Source organism: Falco naumanni, chromosome 18 (assembly GCF_017639655.2).
Source record: "Falco naumanni isolate bFalNau1 chromosome 18, bFalNau1.pat, whole genome shotgun sequence".
Lineage (NCBI taxonomy): Eukaryota > Metazoa > Chordata > Aves > Falconiformes > Falconidae > Falco > Falco naumanni.
Genome location: NC_054071.1, coordinates 3644539 through 3668942, shown reverse-complemented (window position 1 = coordinate 3668942; position 24404 = coordinate 3644539). Strand labels below are relative to the sequence as shown.

The 24404-nt window shown below is 59.5% G+C and overlaps 1 protein-coding gene across 1 annotated transcript; it reads right to left on the bottom strand.

Annotated features, from left to right (window-relative positions):
* On the bottom strand, positions 1-5171 carry LOC121099051 (keratin, type I cytoskeletal 14-like). The gene is made up of 8 exons (XM_040617673.1): positions 4445-5171; positions 3064-3146; positions 2365-2521; positions 1682-1843; positions 1463-1588; positions 1111-1331; positions 606-643; positions 1-269 (listed from the first exon to the last, which is right to left on the bottom strand). The coding sequence occupies exons 1-8, from the start codon at positions 4964-4966 to the stop codon at positions 172-174; spliced, it is 1407 nt and encodes a 468-aa protein (XP_040473607.1). The 5' UTR covers positions 4967-5171; the 3' UTR covers positions 1-171.
* Positions 5172-24404: the final 19233 nt, after the last annotated feature.

Genomic DNA, 24404 nt, shown 5'->3' with positions numbered 1-24404 from the left:
AAAGCTTTATTTGATTTCTGAGCATGGAACAGTGCTTGGATAAAGGGTGAGGGAAGCCGGGGTGTGACAAAAAGAGAAGGTGCTTTTTTGTGATCTGCATAGCCAGAGCACATAAGCTGGAATCTTCTTCTGCTTTGCTATGCGAGGTTTGCAGCAAACCACACAGCCGCCTCAGTGGGCAGCCTGGGTGATCTGCTCGCGGGAGGAGATCACCTTCCCATCCTGGACTTCCTCAAAGATCGTGCGGATTTGACGGGTAGTTATAGGTGCTACAATGGAGAAAGAAGGAACTGTTATTTGCAGGGAAGCAAGGGGAAAGTATCTAAAGATTTTCATGGGTAAATTTATTATGACCAAAAGCCGCCTGAGAAACCAAATATAACCACCACATTCCTACCACTAAATACTTTATTATATAGTTTCACTCTGCACAAATAATACTTCTGAAAGACGTTTTGGTATATCATGAGCAGTTTCTGTCAATTCACATTTTGAAAGTATAATATGACAGTAATTTTAGTAAATTAGTAGAGTCTGTGCTAAGAAGGTGGCTAAGGATATAACAGCTACGTGTGATCAGTGCTTCAGCCAAGACGTGTACTTACCTTCTTTCACAGGCTGCGAGATGTAGAGGGAAGACATGCTACAGGAGGAGAAAGGACAGAAAATGGTCAGAAATGGAAAAAACGTGAGTTGTCTCTAAGACAAAATAATTATTTAAACCCCGTCTTTCCTTCTCGCACCAGTACAGGATTAAAATGCCTTCTGGAAACAGCCTAGTGTAAAAATTGAAAATGGTAAGGATGTGTGTGTGTGCCACGGGGATTCAGACATAAGGGCAGCCCGCATCCCAGCTGTGATGCGCAGCAGTGATACCTGCTCCTTCCCCAGGACGGGATGGGAAGGGGATCCCAGGGATGCTGCAGCGCTGTCATAACCACGGGGCTGTTCTGGACTAGCAGGACAGAAAAGGGAGACCCTGTTGCACGACATGGGTCGGGAAATGGCTCACAGGACCCTCCAGGGAATGTAGATTGTCCATGTTTTATTTCCTTTGCTTTCACCCGTCTCCTCCCAACACGCTCTCCCAGTCAAAGCCCCTCTACGTACTGGGCGTCTTCACCCTCCAGGAGCCGGCGGTACGTGGCGATCTCCTGCTCCAGGCGGCATTTGACGTCCAGGAGGACCCTGTACTCGTGGTTCTGGCGCTCCATGTCGCACCGCAGCTCGGCCAGCTGCTCCTCCACGCTGGTGATCAGCCCCTGCAGCTGGGCCAGCTGGGTGCCGTAGCGGGCTTCTGTGTCGGCCAAGGTGCCCTCCAACGCCGCTTTCTGCGTGCAGAGGAGAGGGACGGGTTCAGCGGGGGACGGAGGGCGCTGGGGGTGGAGGTGGAGCCCCCACACGCCCCCTGGCCCGTGCTCCTGCGTGCCCCCCACCCCCGCAGGGAGCCGGCCCCTCGTACCGTGCTGAGCTGGCTCTGCAGGTCGATCTCCAGGCTCTGGATGGTGCGTCGCAGCTCGGTGATCTCCGTCTTGCCGCTCTGGAGCTGCTCGGTGTTGATGGCCACCTCCCGGTTCAGCTCTTCCGTCTGCAACAAGGCAGCAGCGCGCCGTTAGAGCACCGGTGAGCAGGCACGGCCTGGGGTCCCGCGCCCCTCGCTGCTCCGCCGCAGCCAGCTCACCTTGCTGAAGAACCACTGCTCGGCGTCCCTGCGGTTCTTGTCCGCCAGGCTCTCGTACTGCTCCCTCATCTCAGCCAGGATCTTGGTGAGGTCGATTCCAGGAGCAGCATCCATCTCCACGCTGATCTCTCCACCCACCTGCCCACGCAGGGCATTCATCTCCTGGAAGGAACAAGAAACACATCTTCATGCAATCCAGCAACCAGCATATAAAGATGTTCCTCTCAGCACAGAGTTCTTCAAGGAAAGGTAGCATCCCTCAGCAGGTGTTTCTAGGGCAGATCAACAGGGAGCAAGCCAGGGCCTTTGCCCCACAGTCAGAAAGAAAATAACCCAAATTCTTAAGAAGTCTCCCTTTGAGTTAAACCTTCAGAGAATAAATCAGAGCCTGTAGCTGGCTTCATTTCTCGGGAGACAGACCCCTCAGGCCTGAAGCTGCCAGGATCGTTGATAAATCTCTAACTGCTGCAGTGGCCGTTACTGAAATAGCAAGAGGTGAATGAATTTTAGACACACTCTGGAGAGGACGTGCTGCTATCCAGAATGCATCATCCCTATGTCCTTATCAGCACCTCCCGTCTTCCCACCCAGCAATTCAAAACTCAGCATGGCCTTAAGGGTTGGACCAGACCTCGTATTTCTGGGCCCAGGCTGGACTTTTCTGAGCCTGGCTCTGTGCTCACCTCCTCGTGGTTCTTCTTGAGGTAGGCCAGCTCCTCCTTCAGGTTCTCGATCTGCATCTCCAGGTCAGCTCTGGCCAGGGTCAGCTCATCCAGGACCCTGCGCAGGCCGTTGATGTCGGACTCCACGCTCAGGCGCAGAGCCTGCTCCGTCTCAAACCTGGGGACACAAGAACAGTCATGAAAGTGGCACGAGAACTTGCCCAGCCAGGGACAGAGCACCTGGGTCAGTTGGTTGCTTCCTCCGTGCTGCTGCTGGCATCATGTTGATACCCCGACAGTGCACGGACAGCTTCCTGACGGTGAGTGCTGGTGAACACAGGGGAACAACTGATGAACAGTGTCCATCTGACTCCATCACCATGCTCCTGGTATCACTGGGCCTCGTTACTGGGTCTGGGCTTTGCTGGGCTATACATACACAAGTTAAATGTGCAGCACAAGCACAGGGAAAGTTCTCCGCACAGGAGAGGTCGTACCACAGAGGAACCAGCAATGGGAATAAAATAGTGAAGTTTTGGATGGAAGCAGAACAATCCCTATGCGCCTACAGGATTTGATAACCATCTGCTTTGGAAACTACACTTTCATTTTGAAGACCTTGTTTCTATGTTGTCTTTTTCTGTTTGGATGGGATTTTCTCCTCCTTTCATCAAAAGTCTCTGCAGACTTTGTTCCATTTTTCCAGGAAATGTGGCTTACTTGTTCCGGAAGTCATCAGCTGTCAGCCTGGCGTTGTCGATCTGCAGGAGGAAGTTAGCGTTGTCGACTGTGGCCACCAGCACCTGGAGGGCAGAGGATAAAGACAAAGCACTGAGTGTCAGGCACTCCTCCTGGCTGACCACAGGATGGAAGCAGAAGGGAGACTGTTGGGACAGGAACAGTTTTGGGGAAGCCTGGGGCTTCCTTAGGAGAAGTGTGTATTGAATCAGACCGAGTGAGACACAGCTGAGACTGACTCTGCGTTACTCTGTGACCTCCCTTTCCAAAAATCCATCAGTATTTCAAAAGGCAGCATGAAACATGGAAGGTGTGTGAGATCTGATGACACCATTTGTTCCCATGCTTCAGGGCAGGTGCTGATTACGCAAGGGCCAAGGAGGAATCACCTGCTCCCCCATCCACAGCTCCATGCAGCTCTTCTGGTGGGACGGATGGACCAGCAAGGTGTTTGTGCTTGGCATACCTTGTGCCCATATGTTCTGGGGTGGATTTAATTTGTTGACTGCAGAAATGGAGCAAAATGCAGTGAGCAGGTGCCTACAGCTTCTGATTTTTATATTACAGAACCAGGAGCAAATAATCCATACTGGGAGAAGATTCAAGGCAGAGTTTGGGAAGACATCAGTTATGGGGCCAAAGACAGGGAGGGAAAACGGATTCCCTGCATCATTTGCCAGCACTCCTGCAGCTCCAGATGTACACTGCCTGCCTTCATGCTTCCTGGGGGCAACTCGCAAGTAAGAAGTAACACAGCAGAACAAAGTCAACTCTTGGGTATTTCCTCTGAAATGGGGAGGGTGGGAATCAAATCAGATACAGGAGAAATCCCCCCAGAGCTGCCTGGGTTGGTGGGTTTGCATCAAGCCTGGCCCTGGGGCGGTGACTGCCAAAAGGAGGTGAAAACCTCACTGTTGGTCAGTTCCATCTTTTTCACTTTAGCATCTAAATCACATCGATACTGAAGAGCTGAAACGAGTTTGCCAACGTTTACAAATGAATTTTTTGAATGTTTACAAAAACGACATCAGTGACACACTCTGCACCCATTTACAACTTTCCCTGCACGTTCATTTCAAACTGCAGAAAAAAATGCATTATCAATGCAGATTTGAATCCTTCTTCATTTGTTGCATTATGTCCCTTTACATCTGCTTCTTCCTGCCGTTTGTTCCACCTAGAGGGATGTAATCAAGAGCTAACATTGAGACATCTCGGAATTCCCAGCCTGGCGCTCAGCATGTGCATCTGAGACACTTTTTTACGACGCAGTTAGCGCTTACTAATTACAGAGGTAACACTCAGTGATTCTGCTTCCACTCTGGTAATGAGACGTCCCACTGTGTTAATCACAGCATCCTACCTTGTTCCTGAGCTCCTCGATAGTCCTGTAGTAGGGGCTGTAGTCACGGTCTGGACCAGGTCCCTGCTTCTTGTACCATTCCCTGATCTTGACCTCCAGGTCGGTGTTGGCCTCCTCCAGGGCACGCACTTTGTCCAGGTAGGCAGCCAGGCGGTCGTTGAGGTTCTGCATCGTCTCCTTTTCGCCAGCCGGCAGGATGCCATCGCCGCCTCCAAAGCCTCCCCCAAAGCCCCCCCCGAAGCCGGCTCCAAAGCCAGCCCCAAAGCCAGCCCCGTAGCTACCCCCAAAGCCACTGCCGAGGCCCCCTCCTACGCTGCTGCAGTAGCTGCCCCCATAGCCGCTGCCGAGCCCCGAGACGATGCGGGAAGAGACAGAGTAGCTGCTGGAGCCTCCGTGGACGCTGGGGGCTCTGTAGCCCCCTCCCCCAACTCGCACGGAGGAAAGCCTGCTGGAGCCCCCAGCCAGGCCACCGAACCCCTTGAGGGAGGTGGAGGAGGAGTACTGCCTGACAGTGGTGCTCATGGCGAAGGCTGGCGGGGGCTGGAGGCTGGAGAGAGGCACCCGGCTCGGCAGCGCAGGCAGCGAGTGCTCGCTTCCCCCTGGCTTGGAGCCCTTTATAGCCCGGGCAGGAGGCGTTGCCGGCGCTTTTCGTCACCCCGGACAGCCAGAGCCAAATTCCAGAATCATCATTTTTCTCTCCCCGATTTCACGTCTTTTGTCACATCCCACTGGAAGCACAGCAGTGCACACAGGATCTTCTCTTTCCGCTTCAGTTCCCAGCGCCCGGCGTGATTCAGACCGAAGGCTCCTCGCTCGTGGCTATGTTTTAGCATTTCACTGTTGCACCTGAGAAGCGGAGGTGCTGGCTCCAGCTCCACCCCACTGCTCCTTCATGAAGTAACGCCAGTGAATCCTCTGTGAAATGCCAAGTCGCCCACAACCACCTTATATCATGAAAAATCTACAAATCTATTTATTTGCTTTTTTAGAGTCTAAAGTCAACGGGAGTTGCTGACTTAAGAGCTCTGCACATCCATAATCTTTATAAGCACCAACCCAAAGCCAGACGGAAATTTTCCCGTCAGGACCTCTATTCCAGGACAAGCACAGACCTGGCGGTATTTGTGTACTGATACCGTATTTGGCAGAAATTTTGTAGCTCAAAAGAGAAGAAACTCCAGTAATTTCTGCTTACGTACTAGTCTAAGAGTGAATCTCTCTACAGAGACTGGAAAGTCCCTGCAATGTGGGTTGTCAGTCAGTTTAAAAGGCAGATGCCTGATGTTTCCCAGTGGCACCTGCTTTGCTGCAACACCTTTCACAAGCTCCCCAGCAGCAGTCTGTCACTTCCAAAAGACTTGTAGAAGCTAGAAAATGCGGTGCCACGGCTTCTTCTATCTCATTGCTGAGGCAGGTTTTAATGCTTAAATAGTCCAAATCAGAGAAGAAGGATTGAAACTGCGTTAGACACCCACTGCTAGGACACGTTACATGTGATTTCTGACGGGAAGGGTACAATCAATCCTTACGGATGCTATGCCTGCATGCAGATATCCTTTCTCTTATAGATTTGCAGCTGCAAGACAGCAATGCTAACATCAGCTCAGCAGAACCAGCATCACCTGTATCAAAAGTACCGATGGGCAAAGCGCAACAGACACTGCAGCGAGGGGCAGGAGCCCTGCGACCACCGGCAGAGCGAAGGGTTTAAACAGGACAATGCAGAATTGAGGAACAGAGATGAGGCAATGCAGACACCCCGATAGCCACGCCTGCATCGTGCTATTAAGGGATTGAGCATAGTGATTATAGTAATGCAGCTGGACAGGTATTAGCGTGAAAAAAGCAGCAGAGAACCAGGAAGGGAGACACTGCACTGTTTTATTCTTTGTCGGGAAGAAAATCCCTTCACTGATGTGGCGCCAGCTCTTACAGTACACAGTGGAAAGTCGCACACCCAACCTGCTGGCCAGCCCGGCTCCAGCAGTGTCATTCTCGGATAAGAGAAGTTATTTTTTCTTTTAGCAGAGGTGCCTGTGAGGTAGTGAAAGAGAGTTATAGGGATTAGGAACCCTTCTGTGTTCTCTCCTGTGGTGATCTCCTTCCTTCCCTGGGCCCCTCTGGCTGTTTTCGCATTCAAACACACTTAACTGATTTTGGAGTTGCTGAGGTGTTCCCAGAGCCTCACCCTTGGTAATTCATAGTGCCTCCTTTCTTTCATCTGTTCGCTGAAGGACACAATAACAACAACGCTTTATCTGCACCACTGCTAGATCCCAAGGCCTTTATAGGGAGTCACGTTCTCTTTCTTTAGCAGCTCTGGGAGAGGTGGTGTGGTTTTTCTGGGTGGCCACCAAGGAAGCAGCTTAAGCACAAAGAGACTCCAGATCCTCTTAGTCGAGGGCTCTGGGCAGCCCTGCCTCAGAACCGATTGGCTTCAGATTTGGATTTTTGACTCCCCAAGATGCAAACTCTGGAGATTTGGGATGCACATGTGCCCCCTCCCTCAGAAAGCTGGGGGAAAGGAGGGGGACCTGGGAGCAACCCATTGCTGGCAACTGGCAGAGCGTGCAGATGACTCTGCTCCGCTCGCAGCGCTGTCCTGGGGCAACCTGGCAGGGTGAAGATCAGTGCTCCTGCTGGCCCGCTGCCCTCCGTAGTGGGGGGTACAGGATTACCCAACAGCCGTCGTGTGGGAGCTGTGCTCCAGAGCCATCCCTTGGCCTCCCCTGCTGAGTTCTTCCAGACGTGCTCGCTTTGCTCGTGTTTGCTCTAGCAAACACCTTCCTGCTCCAGGCAGTTGGCCCTGAACCCCTCACGTGGGCCAAAAGCTGTGCTGGGAGCTCTGTTCCCCCGCTCAGGTCACCCACATGTTTTAGGCCAAGGTACGAGTCAGCCTGAATGTGGCAACTGCCCTAGAAGAGGCAAAGCCCTGCCACAGCCCCACAGGCAGGGAATCGCTGGATTTAAGGCTTTTCTTTCAGTATTATCACGACCTCAGCCCATGTTTGAGCTCCTTTATCACAACTGGCACAAGAGCCTAAGAGGAGATCTGTAGATTGGCCTACAATATCAGCTTTTTCTGGTCTTTTCCAATTGATATTTTTGCCAGTCAGCTGCTACCCTGACCTCTGGCTGAGCTCCCGAACAAGAATCCCCAAACCAGCCCCATTCTTACAGGAGAAACCCTTAGCACAAAGTTCCTCTTCCACTGGCTCTGGCGACAGGTCGACGTGATTATGCAGAGAAGCACGCACCACTTCAGCGATTTTATGTCACCAGAAGAATTCAGTCTCCCAGGCTCTCCTGAAGCACTCACCCACAGTAAATTCCCTTGAGATAAAAAAAAAAAAAAAAGAAAACACATCATAATGTTCAGGAGATGGTATCAAGAGTCTGTTCCAGCAAGAAGCATACCATCGATGCTATCTCTCCCTCAGGTGTGCTGCAGGGGGAAAGAAAGAGCTGAAGTCCTCCGGTTTGCATAGGAAGGGAGATGAAATTATATGTTAGGAGTGGACAAGCAGCCCACAGGGTACCCCACTGTGGTAAGGGTTGGTGTGAAAAGGCCCGGGTCAGCGTGTGGCATGTGCCTCAAACAATAGCACTTAACTGTGCTTTTCATGTCATGAATTAAGAGCTAATTAGGAGTCATTGGGTTTCCCCTGTGGGCCAGGTTCTTCCCAGTGCCTTTCAGAGCAGTTCACAGCTCAGTAGGAACTAGCTGGAGGATGCAGCTCTGGGAAGGATGTCTCCTGCAAGTAAGGAATGGCAGGCACGGGCTTTACCCTCGCTGACAGGTTTTCTCTGTAGGTTTGAACAACACCAAAACGGGTAACAAATATATCAAGGTGTGGAGTGAAATAGTGCTGTCTTTGTTTCTATCATCTCAGCTGCTGTTGCTTTTATCATCTGCTAGGACATGTCCTGACAGCCCCCTCCCATTATCAGGAAAAGAGCGATCCCAGATCTGTTGCTATGAAAGGAAACTTCATCGTGTGTGTGAGCGATGGAAACTCCCCCTGGGCAGGCTCAGGGCATTTAGCCACCAGCCAGCAAGCCGAGCCACGCCAGACGCTCACCCCGTTTGATCCCCCCCTGCCCACTGTGCTGCGCGCTGGATGAAGGAGACAGGCAGCAGAGCCTCGTCCCCCTTAGCAGGAGAACGAAGGAGGCAGTGATGGAGCCAGAGGGGGAAGGGCTGACTGGAGGGAAGGCAAAGCGGGGTGACTCCGTATTGCCCGTCTCTGAACTCCAAACTGGCTCCTGCCAACGCTGAGGCCAGACCTTGCCCTGCCGGTGGGATGCTGCGGGCAGCCTCACCGGCGTCCCTGCGCCAGCGTCACACCAGGCTCTCAACGAGCCCTTTTCTCCTCTCGGTGAACGTGAACGAAGATGATGCTCCTCCACGTTGGCCGATGCCCCAAGCTGTTTGCAGAGCACCAGGTGAGTCCTGGCCCTGCGTCATTTGATGCTTCACAAGCCACCTCCACCTGTGAGCACCTTGCTGGAGCACAGACCTGCTCCCCGGCCGAAGAGCCGCTCTGCCCGTTTCGGCACGGTGTGTGCCAAGGAGATCCCCTTACAGCAGTGATTCCCAATGAATCAGCGCTGCAAACACAGCCAGTTCACACACTCTTGCTCAGCTGCGGGAGCAGCTCAGCCAAGGGGCTGGGCAGCACAGAGCGATGTATGTGGTTATCTCTGCTTTGCTTCAGGGATCACAGACCTGTCTGGCACTAGACAGTCTTTCAGCAGATCATTCAGACTCTTCCCCCTGGTCCTGCTGTAGTTCTTCATCCTCGCAGCTACCCAAGTGCTGTGGCCACCCATCATGCCACCTGGTCACCCAGCCAAGGGCTGAGCACTGCTATTCAGCTGCCGTGCTTCAGCAGTAAAGATCCTGAACAGCTTTTGATCACAACCAGTCTTGTCTCCAAGGTCTGGCTCAGCCCTTTTGCCCCTGCTTGGGGCCGAGGAACCCATTCTAGCAAGTTCAGCGCTTAAGCAGCTCGGCGGTCTCTCTGGTGACGTCCCAGCTGACATGCTCCAGCTCGGGCTCAGGCCAGTCACAATATGCAGAGCCATGGACCAGAGATGGGGATTCCCTGGTCCAGAGCCCAAGGCGAAGCTGCTCCGCAATGTGTGTGGGACCAAGGCAAAGGGAGGACAGATGGGCAACAAACGACTCCTTGTTTTCCTCTAGACAAAAGAACACTTGTGTCTGAGCAGAGCCAGACTCCCGAGCCATCATGAATCGCTTTAGCTCTATCTCCGCAGCAAACTCCAACCTTCGGAGTTTCCCACGTTATTTTTTCAGTGTCTCTCTTCCAGATCGCAAGCAGCTCCTGCATTTCCTCATGTCTCATTCTGTCGGTGTGGAAATAGGCTCACACCCTGTCTGCTCATCCCTCTCTCCCCTTGCTGAGCACAGCAGAGCAGGCAGGGAGTTGCACATGTACTTTCCCATGCTGACTGGAGGCAACAACCAGCGGCTCCCACGTTCCTTCCGTGCCCACACCCGCTGCACCTACAGTGACTCCAGGCCAGGCCTCCAAGCCACAGATGGGGACTTGGGCTTGGGGACAGCCGTGACGCTGGCAGCGGGATGAGGCAGGTACTGGCATCAGCCTGGAGACACTCGTGCTTGTGGAAGGGCAGGAATGGTGTTTTCTCCCTGCTCTGGGGTGCGGCCAGTCATGCCACCGGACCCCGGCTGGATGGGCCAAACCCCTTGTTGGTGACAGGGGTTGCACCAGCCCCGTGACTCCCCCGCTGGCGTTTAGTGCCCTCCTGCTGCCAGGGCTTGTCCTGGCCTCTGTGCAGATGCACGCCGCGCACACAGCCCCCCGTGGCACACGAGGACGGGCAGGAGGGATGGTGACAGCCCCTGCAGACGTTGCTTTTCTAGCTCGCCCCAGGGGAAGCCCCTCTCCCCAGTGGGACCCTGGCTCTCAGCTTGGTCCCCTCTAGAGGGGGGCTTTGAGGTGGCCCCTTCAGGTAGGATCTGCCATGTGTGCTGGTCCCCTCCCGGCCTCCCTTTCTGTTGCTCCTTGAGGGCTGATGGTTGGGTGGCTGTTGCCTGTGAGCAGGCAGCGAGGGTCCCACCGTGGCCAGGGTGGGACCAGCAGGGGGCTGGTCACCTTGTGCCCACGGGGGGGACAGTGGGAGAGCGCTCCCAGGAGGCCAACGCAGCTGCTGGGAGGGGAAGGGGCTGCCCATGGCGCTGAGGAGATGGACCACACTGCCCCAGAGTGCTGCCTGTGACCAGGCTGCGCTGTCGCTTCCCACACGGTTGTAAATACTTGGCTGCTTGTTAATCGGTCCTTGGCAGGCAGTTTTCTGAAGTCATTTACAAGACTGAAACAGCCTGTGCCTCCCCCAGGTCCCAGCCATACACCTGCCTTCCCCAGCTTCCCCCCAAGGACCGGAGCCCCCAGCCTCGCCACCGCCCCCACGGCACTGCCAGCCCCTGCCACGGCACCCGCCGGGACCACGAGCATCCCTCGCGCTGTGCCCTGCAGCTCTCCTGGCTGAGGTCCACGGCTCCACCTCGAGCACTAATGATTTTCTGTGCGGGAGTTCAAAGCGAAAAGGCAGCGCTGGGCTGTCAGCCGGGTGTCTGGCATGAGGCAGTTACCTGCCCGGGCTTGGCACCGCGCTCGGCTCCGCTCTCTCGCCTGGAGCGCGGCTGATCCTCCTGATATGTAACAGTAATTATGAGCTGCAGCTTTGGAATCAGCTCGTTTGCCTCTGTTATTATATATTATTTTTTTTAATCCAAATAACTGTGCTCAACTGGTGGCTGCAGGGAAGAGCAAATGGTTGTGATTAACCTCCATCCCCGCCTCACCGCACCACTGCAGGGCTGCATTGCCACGCCGTGCTGGTGCTGGTGGGTGATGCTGGGCCTGGCGGTGCACAGGGACAAGGGACAGCCCCCGGGTGCTGCGCCTGTGCCCAGGGCAAAGCCGCTGCACCGGGCAGGCAGCCCACGGGTGGGCACAGGGGGCTCAGCACTGAGCCCAGGGGGGCGGGGGGGGACGGGGGGGGGCAGGGGCGCACACACCAGGCACACACCAGGCACACACACCCACATACCTGGCACACACACACCCTGGAGCACACCGGGGTGTACCAGGGCGCGCACACACAGCATATACACACCAAGTACACACACCCCGGGCAGACACACACACACACACACACCTCGCACACGCACGCCAGGCAAACACATGCCAGGCACACGCACCAGGCACACACACATGCATCACACACATGCACCACACACACACACACACGGGCACGTGGGCACACATAGACACACACACAGACACACTCCAGGCACCACATCCCGGGCACACACACACACACACATGCACACAGACACACAGACACAGACACAGACACACACACCCCACCACCCCCACACACCCCACACACACACACTCTCTCTCTCCGGGCACACAGACACACACACTCTCTCACACAGACAGACAGACAGACAGACAGACAGACACACATACACACACACACACATACACACAGACACACACACACACAGACACACACACAGACACACACAGACACCCAGAGACACAGACACAGACACACATCCCCCCCCCCCACACACACACACACACACACCCGGGGCCGGCCCGGCGCTGGCCGCGGGAGGGTCTCTCCCTGCGCACGGGCGCCCCCTGCTGGCGACAGGCGGCGCGGCGGGACCGGGCGCGGCAGGACCGAGCGCTGCGGCCGGGCTGGCGGGGGGCGCGCGGGCGTGCGCGGGGGTGCTGGGGCTTGCTGGGCTGTATATGGGGGTTCCGGGATGCACGGGGTTGTGCAGGGGGCTACTGGCGTGTGCAGGGGGGTGCTGAGCCTTGCTGGGGTGCCGGGGTGCCAGATGTGCACAGGTGTGTAAGGGGGTACAGGGGTGTGTTGGTGTGTGCAGGCTGGTGCTGGGATGTGCAGGGGGGTGCTGGGGTGCACTAAGGTGTGCAGGGGTCTGCTGGGGGTTGCAGGGGGTGCTCCAGTGTGGGCAGCCATTCCCTGCCTGCATCCCACCAGTGCTGCGCCCAGCAAAGGGTTCCTGCAGCAATGGGGACATGGGGCATAGACTGCCACACCGGCAGGGCTTTGGGCATCGCATCAGGGCCAGCCAGACACAGTTGCTCATCCCGGCTGGGCCCCGGGGTCCTGCCCTCGCTGTGCCCCAGCAGCCCCACAGCCCAGCAAGCAGCGCCTGCTCTGCTCCTGCTGTGGGCAGCAGCACTGCATCACTGGCACCTGCATCCTGCCTGGCAGAGCCGGGCCCTCACCCTTCTTGGGTGGAGAGGAGAGGAGGAGTGTTCACAAGTGTGTGAGGGTGTACACACACGTGTGTATGCATGTCAGTCCGTAGTTTGGTTTCGTTGCCACAGATGGCACAGCTCACTGCTCGCCACACCACAGCTGGCAGGGAAGCGTCCCTCTGGCACCCCGGCTGCGGCGTGCAGCCCCTGCGCTGCCACAAGGACACTGGGCTTTGGTGGCCGCTGTCTCCGCTCAGCTGCAGCCAACGTCCCTTGGCCACGTGCCTGTTCCTGAGCCCCAGTTGCACAACACGAGCATGCACAGCCCCGGCTGTGGTGTGCAGGAGCAGTGCAGAGCTCCTGCCCCAGTGGGTCCCCCTCTGGGGGTGCCCTCAGCGTGCTCACCCCCAGTCCCTGGCCCCGAGCCGCCACGGCAGCCTGGCTCTGCGTGCTGCTCCAGCTGCGCAGGCTTCCCCTGAGATGGGCCAGGCACTCTCAGCGCTGTGCAATGGCCCTTTTTCTCGATAACCCCACAAGCCCAGGCCCTTTGGTATCTGCTGGGTCACAGCTGCCAGGAACGTGCCCAGTGGCCCAGTGGCATCGTCCTGGGGACGGCACCTGCAGAGCTGGCCAGGGTGAGGATGCCTGGAGCAAGGGCCAGGCCAGGCTGCAGCCCAGCCTGTCCCCTGCATGGCCAGACCCATCCCACAGAGGCACCTTTCTCCTGGGTCTGCTGAGGGCCTGTGGCCAGGATGCTGCCCGCTCTGGCGTGAAGGCTCTGTCCCCTGGCTGGGGGCAATGTCTAGGTGTTTGGTCACCCCATGGGATGTCCAGGCTGGAGGACACAGAGCCCCACACCTGCGTGATTCCAATGGGGTGCACCCACCCAGCACCCCAGCTGCGGGTGCCCCCCTCTGCACTGCCCGGCCTCACCGCCCCTGCGGCCCCCGTGAGTCAGCGGGCGCGTTCCTGGGGCAGGAGGGGACATGTGCGCTGCAGGGACAGGCCGGCTGCGTCATCCCCACGCTCCCACACCTGAGGCTGGGGCGGCCCAGCTCCAAGCTGAAACTTGTCTGACAGTAATTACAGGGGAGATGAGGCTTCAGAGGATTTACATTCCTCTCGAGCCACACCTGCGAAAACTTTCACCATCAGCCAGGCCCTGAGAAAACTTTCCACCTGCGCAGCCAAGCTACAGCCCTGTCCAGGGAGCCTGGGGGGCTCAGGGGACGGGGGGGGGCTCCTGTCGACCCTGTCTTGGGTTTGTCCTGGGTGCTTGCAGACAGCCCCCTCCCCTCTCCTGCTGCCCCGGGGGCTCCCGCAGGCTCTGGGGAGGGCTGGTGCCGTGGCTCCCTGTGCAGGATGCGGTGCAGCCCGGTGCCTGACACAGCCGGGGTCCGGCTGCGCTTACTGGGGGGTCAGAGGTGGTGGTGGTGACTGGAATCTGGGGGGTTTACACCAGCATCTGCTGGAAATAGGAGCCTCATGGCAGCCAGGCCCTTCCCCTTCACTTTGGCTGGGGATGCTCCCCAGTGACCGCCCAGGACCCCGGGCTTGGACCCCGGGCTGTTGTGAGGGGTGGGGGGACTCGCCGGGGCAGAGGGGCCACGGCTGCTCAGGGCACCTCTGTCTGCCCGGAGCCAGTGGTCCCCAAATTGCAGAGCTGGACCCGCTGAACCCCTTGGGACACATCCCGTGCCTCCCAGCTGCTACACCAGAGGGGAAGGACCCGAATCCCACCTGTCCCCTGTGCCTTTCCCTGTCCCCCACGAACCCGCAGAGACGCAGGCAGCCAGCTCCCCGAGCCGGCTTTGCTGCACAGCCCTTGCCAGAGCTGCCGCCTTCATCCTCCTCCAGCCACCACCGTGTTTCCCACCCTGTGCCAGTGACCCAGTGCTGAGACCACCATGGTTGCACTGGGAGGCCAGGACCGCTGTCCTGCTGCTGACCCGCTCTGGTGCGTGCTGCGCCTGTGCTGAGCACCAGCAAAAGCTGTTGCAGGCATGCGAGCGCTACCGCAGCAAGGCTCTGCACCCAGCACGGCTCCGTGGTTCACGCCAGCCGGGCCAGCGCGGCACACAGCACAGAGCCAGCACTGCCAGCCAGGCGGCAAGCCCTCGCGTCCTGCACCGCAGCGCTGGGAGCTGCGGCTGCACGCACGCCATGCACGGTGCGTGGGGCTGCCCTGCACTCAGACTGCGGCTCCCTGCCTGCGCCCCCTCCCCGTGTCCCTCACTCTGCAGACGGGGCACTGGGACCCCAACGACCAACCCTGCCTGGGTTGGGGTCTGGAGCATCGGCTTTGCAGGGTCCTGGGGCTGTGGGCTGCAGCCCAGAGCGGGGAAATGGGCCACTTTGGCCTCCACCACCTCCCGGGAGCTGCCGGGAATGGGTGGCGTCAGCACAGCACCGAGCCCAAGGTGTTTTGCAAGCAGGCGGGAGTAGGTGGTTTCCTTGCTAGGCAGCTCCGTGGCGGCGTGTCCCCAGGGTGGTGGGGCGGCACACCCGGCTGGCAGCGCCTGCCAGGGCGGCGGTGCTGACACGGGCGGTGGGAACGCGCAGCCAAGCCCCCGCCTCGCTAATCACAGCCCGGCACTGGGTGTGGGGGCAAGCCATGGCAGGGACGCGGCAGGGCGGCCGTGTCAGCTGAAACGACACCGGGCTGACGCGCCTGCCATCCGCCCCATCGCCCGCAAGCCCGGGGGTCTCCTGCCCTGCGCAGCCCCTGTCCCCTGGGTTGTGTTTGCTTCCAGCGAGGCCAACGAGCTGCCGGGCAGGGAAGGCTGCGGGGGATGTTCGTTCCTGCTCCCGGTTAAGAAGCAAAGACTGAAATTGAGCCGGAGCCTGCCCTGGAGCCGGAGGGCGATGGGGAACGGGGAGCAGGGCAGCATCTCCAGCTCCAACCTCAGCCCCACGGGGTTCACCCCAACCCAGCCCGGCGAGAACCTGCTGCCGGGCTCTGGTGCAGCACCCCCGGGGCCAACACAAAACCTGGGCTTCCCCGCACCCCCAAAAGCTGCTCGACCCACCAGCCCCCCGTGCCAGCCCAGCCACCCGGCAAGCGCAAAGCTGAGCCCATGGCGCCAGCACGGCAAAATCTGCAGCAGAGCTGCTTGCAGAAAGGCAACGGCTCCATCTTGACCTGGTTTTCCAGGGAAGCCCCATCTATGGTGGCTGTTAGGGAGGCTGAGCACACGGTGCTGAGCTGCACCATTACGGCAGCGCCTGTTCCCCAGGGCTGCATCAAACGCCCCCACTGCGGAGAGAGGGGCTTTGGGGGCAGATACAGACGGAGCAGCCCCAGCCCACGTCGCTGCCTGCAGATGCCTCAGGGAACTGGGGGGATTCAGGGGCCCCTGGGGAGGGCACGTCCCTGGTGTCATCTCTGTGCTGCTGCTGCTGCTGCTGCTGCTGCGCGGGGCCCGGCAGGTCTGCAGGCAGGTGGGAGCTTGGCTCCCTGATGTCTCACCAAAAGAAGGTGCCGTGGCCAAGCTGGTTTCTGGCTGGACACCCAAGACACAGCCCACCAAGGTTTCTGTCCCCCTGCCAGGCTGGCAGAGGGGTAAGGGGTCCCGAGCAGCTCTGTGCTGCCTGGCACCGTGGCGTGAGCCGAACACGCCGCTCCCGCAGCCTCCGGGTGCCAGGAGAGCCTTGGGTGGCACGAGCGGGCACGGGAGGGCCAGGCAGCTGCAGAACACGGCAGCAAATGTGAGCTGCGGCTCCGTGCTCTGCAGCCGCGATGCCCCAGAGGACCTCAGGCACCCCAGGGCCTGGGGTCCCCGCAAGCGTCCCTCTGCCACTGCAGCCCGTGCTCTCTGCAGCCCCGCTGTGTCTGCAAAGCCCCCCCCCTTCCCCGGGGCCAGCCCGTGCCCCCGTTCAGGTGCTTTGGGAGCCCAGGGCACAGCCAGCCCTGCCGCCAGCTCCCGGCCTGGCAGGGCAGGGTGGGTGCCGTGGCCAAGTGTTTTGTAAGAGGCAAATCCCTGAGCGCCGGGCACGGTGCCAGGATGGGGGGGCCGGGGCCAGGCTCTGCCAGCCGTGCGGAAAGGGGGGGGCTGGCCGGCAGCCAGTGTTTGGCCCGCAGGGAGTTGTGTGTAGGCAGGGATGAGTGTGCCTGGCCGTGGGGCAGGGAAGGGGCACGGCTGAGGCTGGAGGTGCGTGGGGACCTGCTCACACCCCTCACAGGTTTTGCCTCGTAAGTGAAATACGAACTGCAGCGAAGCAGATGCTGACCAAGGTGTTTGGCTGGGCCGTGCCCTTTCTCCCTGCTCAAGTCAGCAGAGTGGGGACACTCAGGCTCTCTGCCTTGTGCTCGCCATTTCTGCTGCTGTTGCCCCAAAAATCTCCCGTCCCTTTGCCCCTGGGTCAGCGAGAGCTGCATTCAGCCCAGCGTCCTCCCCCGCTCACACCAGGGCAGGGCAGGATGCCTGAGCTGTTTGCAAACTGGGCTGGTCGAAGAGCAGAGCTGGTTCCTCCCTTGGCAGGAGCAGGAGGGTAACCCCTAGCCTGGGCTGAGACGTGTGGGGCAGCGCAAACGGGGCAGCCGTGCTCCAGGGGGGGAAGGGGCTGCTCCTTGGTGGGCCCTGGAGCCCCCAGGACCCATGGGGAGAGCTGCACAGTGAGGCTCCCCCCCCCCTGCCCTTGCGGTGCCGGAGCAGGGGATCTGCTTTGATCCCTCTTGTGCAAGGCAGCATCAGTAGCACGGGGCTGTGCGTGGGGGCACCTGGGAGGAGGGTCCCACTGCGTTCAGGGTGTCCCCATACCCTGGCAATGGCCCGGGTTGGGCCATCCCGTGTCCGCAGACATCGCTGGTGCTGGTGCGAGGGGTGACCTCCCGCAGGCGAGGAGCCCAGCACGGCAGAGCCCTGCCTGGCCCACGAGGCTTCCAGCAAAGGCGCTTCCCAGGGTCTCTGCGTGGCCAAATTCTCCCCCTGGCACGGAGCAGGGAGCTCCCTCCGGGCTCGGGCAGAGTGCAAGGGGAAGCCGCAAGCCGGGGGGCCGCAAGGCAGGACCACCACATTGCCCCTACCCCGCTGAGTGGAGGGAGGCAGGGCTGGAGCTGCGCGGGCAGCGGCAGTGGGAGACGAGTTAAATCCCAGGCTGGACCCCGGTGTCCCAGGCTGTTCCTCTGCCGCGCCGGCCCCGCTGCAGCACACGGAGGGAGCTGGCGGGGGCCGAGCCCAGCACCCAGCCCCTTCCCACAGCCCCCGGAGCAGCTCCCCATCCCACCAGCGTGGCCCAGGTGTGACTGACTGCAGAAAAGCAGGACGTGCTTGGCAAGAGCACATGTGCTGGCGTGTGCGAACAGGCCGTGTGCCGGGGCCGACATGCAGAGGAGCCGTGCAGGGGCCATCCCTCCCTCCGCCCCAGCACAGCCCGGTGCCGGGGCTCTGAGTCAGCCCAGCGCTGGCTGATCCCAACCTCCATCAGGAGAGACTGGATGCAAAAACCGGCCGTGGCTCTTCCTGTCCCAGTTCCCGGAGCTGCTCTTGCTGCCTGCTCTGGGCCCCTCTGCTCCAGAAAACCCTTTGGACTTGCTAAGCAGGGGGGAGCAGCCATGGGGGGCCCAGGGATGCCTCTGGGGACAGGGTAGCCCATGCACAGGGGCCACCATGGTGCAGAGCAGCAGCTCTGGCCTGTGCCAGACACCCGCAGGGGGTCCTGGGAAGCCCTGGCAGGGTCTGCACTGCTCAGGAACAGCCCGGCCCCAACCTTGCGTCTGCTTCGGTGCAAACCTCCAAAGCCAGGCAGAGACACAGAGGCTGCCGATGTGCCGAGAGCTGGGCGTGAGAGCAGGCAATGCGCTGGCCCTGGCCGGGGGAGCTGCTCCCACCCTTCCCAGTCCCTGCAGTGGCTGCTCCTGGGGTCAGGTTTGCCTCAGGCTGCTGCCAAGTCCCCAGGAAAGGGCTGGAGCCCTCTGTGCCCCTGTAACCCTGACAAGGGGGACGTTTATTTGATGTCTTCCCTGTGATGCGAGCGCTGAGCACTGTGTGCACAGGGGCCTCAGCCCCAGCTGGAGGGAATCCCTGTGGGTGCAGGACAGGCTTCACCCGGGCCCGAAGAAGGGGCTGGGGGGGCTGGGGCTGCAGCGGAGGGTGCTGCAGCGGAGGGTGCTGCACCCCTTCTCTGCTGGGAACCCGTGGGATCCCCCAGTCCCTGGGAACCCTCCCTGGGACAACTGGCACACGGGGGCTGCACCCAAGGCCGGAGGGACCGAGCAGCTCGGCAGGGTGCGAGGCCGGCCATGGGGATGTTCCCTCGCCCCCATCGCTTGTGCACAAGCGCAGGCAGGGAGAGGCTGAGCCGGGCTGTGAGCCAGCTTGTGCCTGCTGCCAGCCTGAGACGCTGGGCTGGGCTGAGCCCCAGTGCTCAGACCTCTCCTGGCACCTCGCGGAGAGGAGAGGTTTGACAGCCAGCGCTGGGCAAGGGAGGAAGGCCCCTGCCAGGGGATGGGGGAGCTGAGCAGGGGCGCGGAGGGTGCATAAACACCATTAGACAGCAGTAATGGTAATACATCAGGAGCCAAACTGGTGACCGGGGTCACTGGGTTAGACAGGACTCAGGACGTGCCCACAGCTGGCCCTCGCTGTAGTAGGGGAGAGGGCTGCGCCGGGACACGCTGCGGCGTTGGGGAGGATGCACTGGGACCCTCCTTGGAATGTCTGTGTTACAGCGTGGCCAGTGCCTCCATCCCATGAGCACCCACCAGATGGGTGCCACAGAGAGCACCCTGCGGGCCACGGCCCTGACCTCGGGTGGGCTGCGGTGGGGTCACTTGCTCGTTAAGTGAAAGCTTGCAGGGCTCGCAGACTTTGGGAGGTGAATTGCCAGGAACAGCCGCGTAAGGAAAGGGAACATGGTGCTTGAGCAAATAGTGTGGGATTCCCTGCTCTGCCTCCGGCCCCGTGACAGCTGGGCTCACCCCAGCCGTGCCTCGGCTCTTTCCAGGAGCAGGTTAATCACCAGAGCAGGTTAATCACCAGGGCTAATGTCTGTCAGTGCTGCCTTCGCTGATTAATGGGATCAAACACGGCACATCAGAAATCTAGCTCGTCCTGAATCCACGGCTGTGCAGTCACACGGAGGCTGCAGGAAGGATGTTAGAGGAGAAGAGCTGGTTTCTAGGAATGTCCCAGCCTGGAGGGTGTTTCTGAGCTGCTGGAGAAGCAGTAAAGCAAAATGTTGGGATGATTGCTTCCTTCCTGCTTCCCAGGTGTGTTGGAGGGGCACCAAGACCCCCACCCCCCCCACCTCAGAGCACAGGGTGAAATGGCCTTGCAGGACTCAAAAGGGAGAGACCTGTAGTCATCCAGGGCTGGTTGCCCACCCAAGAGCACCCGTGAGCACCCAGCAGAACTGGTGCGGGACCCCCGCACACAGGGTTGAGCTGCATCACCCCAGGGTCGCCGAGCCCACCGTGCCACACACACAGAGGTGCATGTGGGAGCGTTTCCCCCTGAAATCCTCGGGTCTAGCAGGAGCACCGATGCTGGGCAGCCCCTGCCCTCGCCATCAGCCTGTTCCTCGTTGCAGGGGCCCTCTGCGGACTGCGTGGCCCGCTCCCTGCTAAGGGACAAGATGCTTCCCAGAACCAGCTCCAGCCCACAGCACCACTGCGGAGCCGTGCCTTTGGCTGAGGGATCGATACCGCGGGCACCACGGGACACGGGCTGCTCTGGGCTCTCTCTGCTCCTCCTGCTGACCCCAAAACCAACCCGGCAGCTCACCAGCCATTGCCACAGCCCCGTGCACTGGGATTTTCCTGTGCACGAAGCCAGCGTTCGGACTGGAGAGGATAGAGGGAGACTGTTATTTGCCAGGGACTGGGCATAAAAAAAACTGCAGGAACTCGGTGCTACCTGCTGAGAGATGCTCTTGCAAAGGAGATCAGCATTGCCACCTCGTGGGGAGCCCGGGGTGAACGTCTCTCTGGGAGGAGGCACCTCCTCGGGCAGGTAAGGCAGGAGCAGGTCGGGACCGAGCACCCAGAGATGGACAGAGGTGAGGAGGGTACAGGGGGCTCAGCCCCGGTGCCCAGCTGAAGCCACCTGAGACTGTAGGTGCCTGCTCTGAATCCTGCTCTGAAGGACAAAAAAATAATGTTAACTTTTCCCTGATAGCGTCCAGCCCATCACCAACGATGAGCTTAGCTCTGGTGTCTAACACACACTCACCTCTTCTGCTATTTTACCAAAGGCCCTGGGGGTCCAGCGGCGAGGATACAAGCTGGGATGTATCGTATGGACACTGTGAATCTGCAGCAACGCTGATCAATTGATTCTCTGGGGCATCCTGGGCATCCTGGCTCAGCCATGAGACAGGGCCGCCCAGCAGCAGATGTAACGCAGGAGGTACCAATGACTCTGTTCAAGTGTTTGGCATCGACGACAAGAAAGAGTCCTTTTGCTGTAGCGAGGACTCTGAAACACCTCCAGCAGAAAGATGCAGTGTAAATCTCTAATTTCTTCTCTGCTGTCTGGATGCCCCACCATGCGGCCGCTGGAGACTGTTCCTTTTCTGGGAGAGAAGGAAAATCTGATCAGAAAAAGAGGAGAGAGAAGAGCCATCTGCTCATTCATGATGGTCATGGAGCAAATTCATCTTAACGAAAATTTAAGCCAGTTCTCCAGGTGATCTGTCACATATGGACATACAAAAGTGACAGATGCTCTAGAAACACCAGAGAGACAGTGACATACAGCAACAGAAATTATTCCTTCTACCTAGTGCAAGAGAAACAATTTGCCTTTATCTTAAATAAACCCCCCATGAATGATGCAACATCTAAACCGTGTACTGGCTGCCAGGACCCACAGATGGCAGCACACCCAGGCGCCAATAATCTGTCCAAAAATGCACTGTATTCCCGAGATGGCTCCCAAAGCAGGGCAGGAACACCTACACCTACACAGAGAGTGCCGAGGCCACGGGAGATCGGAAAGGAGCTCGATAAACTCCAGGATAAACGATCCACAGCCCAACAGATGCAACGCAACAGACCCATGTCTCCCGGGGGGGCAATATTCCTGTTCTGTATGCAGCTCTCGCTAGCTCCCAGCGGAGAGTTTACACTCCGTCTGGATCTGTATGGCTTTTGACCCCATTAATTGTGTAGGCGATTTACTGTTCTTCATATCTGGAGTTTCAGTGTATTTTTAGAACATGTAATACATCTTTGAGCTGGATGTGATGTTCATCTGCCAGCAGTCCCTGCTCCGCACTGTGCTGAGGCAGTGCTGGGAGACACTCGTCACTTTGTGAGGGGTTTTTAGCCACACAGCAGGCACCAAGAAAGCGTTAAATTGTCTTTCTTTAGCAGCTCACACTGAGCACAGAGACCCAGGCTCCTGGCACCCAAATTAGGACTCAGAAACAGGATTAAATGCATCTGCTTTTGAAGGACATTCGGTCACACCTGCATGCACAGGGCTTCGGGGCAAGGAGCAGACCTGAGATCACCAGATCACCAATTCCCACTGACCAGCGACCAGAGCTCTGGGGCAATGGCCGGTGGCTTTGCCCAGCAGTCCCGGGGCCCCTGGGCAGCACAGCGGCCGGAGCGGTCCCCGTCCCAGAGGGAGCCCCGCTGCAGGACACAATTGGGCTCGTTGCTCCACTCAGCCACCTCCTGAAAGCACCTTTGTCTCAGCGCGTTACAATGGGCCAGACTGCCCCATTCCCAGTGCCACAAGCCAGGTTACTGGGATGTCCTGGCCATCATGATCCCGTGGTCACACAGCACAGCCAGCAGCTGGGGAGGCGATGTGCCAGGCCAGCCGTGCTGCACCAGCCTCTCAGGGCGGCCAGCAAAGAGGGTGAGCTGAGTTCATCCTGCATGGAGGACTCGAGTTTGCCAGGGCCTGACTGTCTGAGTTGAAACACAGTAAGTGCAAGGGGACTTGTTTCACACATTTAGAGAGAAAAAAACTTCCTTTTCTGGCAGGCTGGGGCGATACCTTGAGCATTTTCCTTTGGCAGTGAAGAGCCCCCAAGTCCTCCCTCAAGAACATCGTGTTCTGCAGCACCCCGGTGTCCTCAGAGCATCTCCCTGCCAAGCAGCCTTGGAAAACGAGCACAGAAACCCGATTTCTATCTGCATATGGTGCTCTCCTTGCTTCAAGCGTGGCTGTCATCATGGTGATAGCCAAGTGACAAAACACATCCACATAGAAGCTCTCCAGTCTGAGTAAGTCTTCTCCAGCTAGAGCTTGTAAGGAAGTTGTGGACAAAGCACCCGCTGGGGTGCAGCTGCGGAGCACAGGGTGGATGGACGGGCCTGCACCCGGCCCAGCAAGGCCAGACCCAGACTGTAACGCCCCACAAAAGGGACCTGGGAGCGGGACGTGGCAGCGCCACACACGGTGCTGGCAGCGCTGGGGGTTAGTGTGTGTTTTGGTCATCGGGAGATAAAGTGCCCAGCTGCTCCGCACAATGCGGGCTGGCAAGCGAACACCTCGTGTACCCACAGGAGCCCCGTGGGCCTCAGCGATGCCTCCCTCAGCCTTCCCGCAGCATTGGCCCAGTGCGCCGTGCTGCTGGGATGCGGCCTGCTGCACTGCATCGCGCTGCTGCCAGCTCCTGCTCCACCACCCAGCTCCGGCTCTGCCACCCATGCGGAGGGTGCAGCAGGTCACCACAGCCTGACACCGCGGGGCTGTCACCCTGGGGCTGCAGCAGACCCAGCAGGGACAAAGCCTGGGCACTGCGCTGTACACTGGGTCCCATCCCACCCCCGGGTCCTGCACCCAGGAGCCGTGTCTCACCCTGAGGCCTCATCCTGCCCAGGGGTCCTGCACCCAAGGGCCATGTCTCACCCCTCAACCCCCATCCTGCAAGGGGTCCCAAATGCACCCAAAGGCCGTATCTCACCCTGGGGCGCCATCCCACCTCAGGGGTCCTGCACCCAAAGGCCATGTCTCACCCCTCAACCCCGATCACGTCAGGGGTCCCAAATGCACCCAAAGGCCCGTCTCACCCTGAGGCCCAGTCCCACCCGGGGCTCCTGCACCCAAGAGCCGTGTCTCACCCTGAGGCCTTATGCTGCCTGGGGCTCCTGCACCCAAGGGCCGTGTCTCACCCTGAGGCCTCATGCTGTCTGGGGGTCCTGCACCCAAGGGCCGTGTCTCACCCTGAGGCCTCATGCTGTCTGGGGGTCCTGCACCCAAGGGCCGTGTCTCACCCTGGGGTCCCGTCCCACCAGGCGTCCCACCCCGGACCCAAGGGCCGTGTCCCACCCCTGAGGCCCTGTCCCACCCCGGGGGTCCCGCACCCAAAGGCCTGAGCCCGGCTCCCACGGCCGCGCCGCCCGCCAGCCCGCCGCAGCGCCGGGCCGCCTGGGGGACAGAGGCGGCGGCCGGGGCCGCTCAGCGGCCGGGGTCGGCGGGGACGGGGCGGGGCTCAGCCCCTCAGGGACCCCGCGGCCCGGGCACGTCGCGGCCCCGGGCCCCGCCAGGCCCGGCCAGGCCCCCGCCGCACTGCGCACGCGCCGCCCCGCTCGCGCCCGGCCGCCCCCGACGCGCATGCGCCCGGCGCCTCTCGCGCCAGCCGGGGCGCGGCCGCGCTCGCCCGTGCGGCGTGACGCCATCGCTCGGCGACCAATCGCCGCCCTCGCTTCCCGTGCGTGCTGGCGTCACACAGAGGCCGTATAAAAGCGGGCGGCGCCAGTCCCG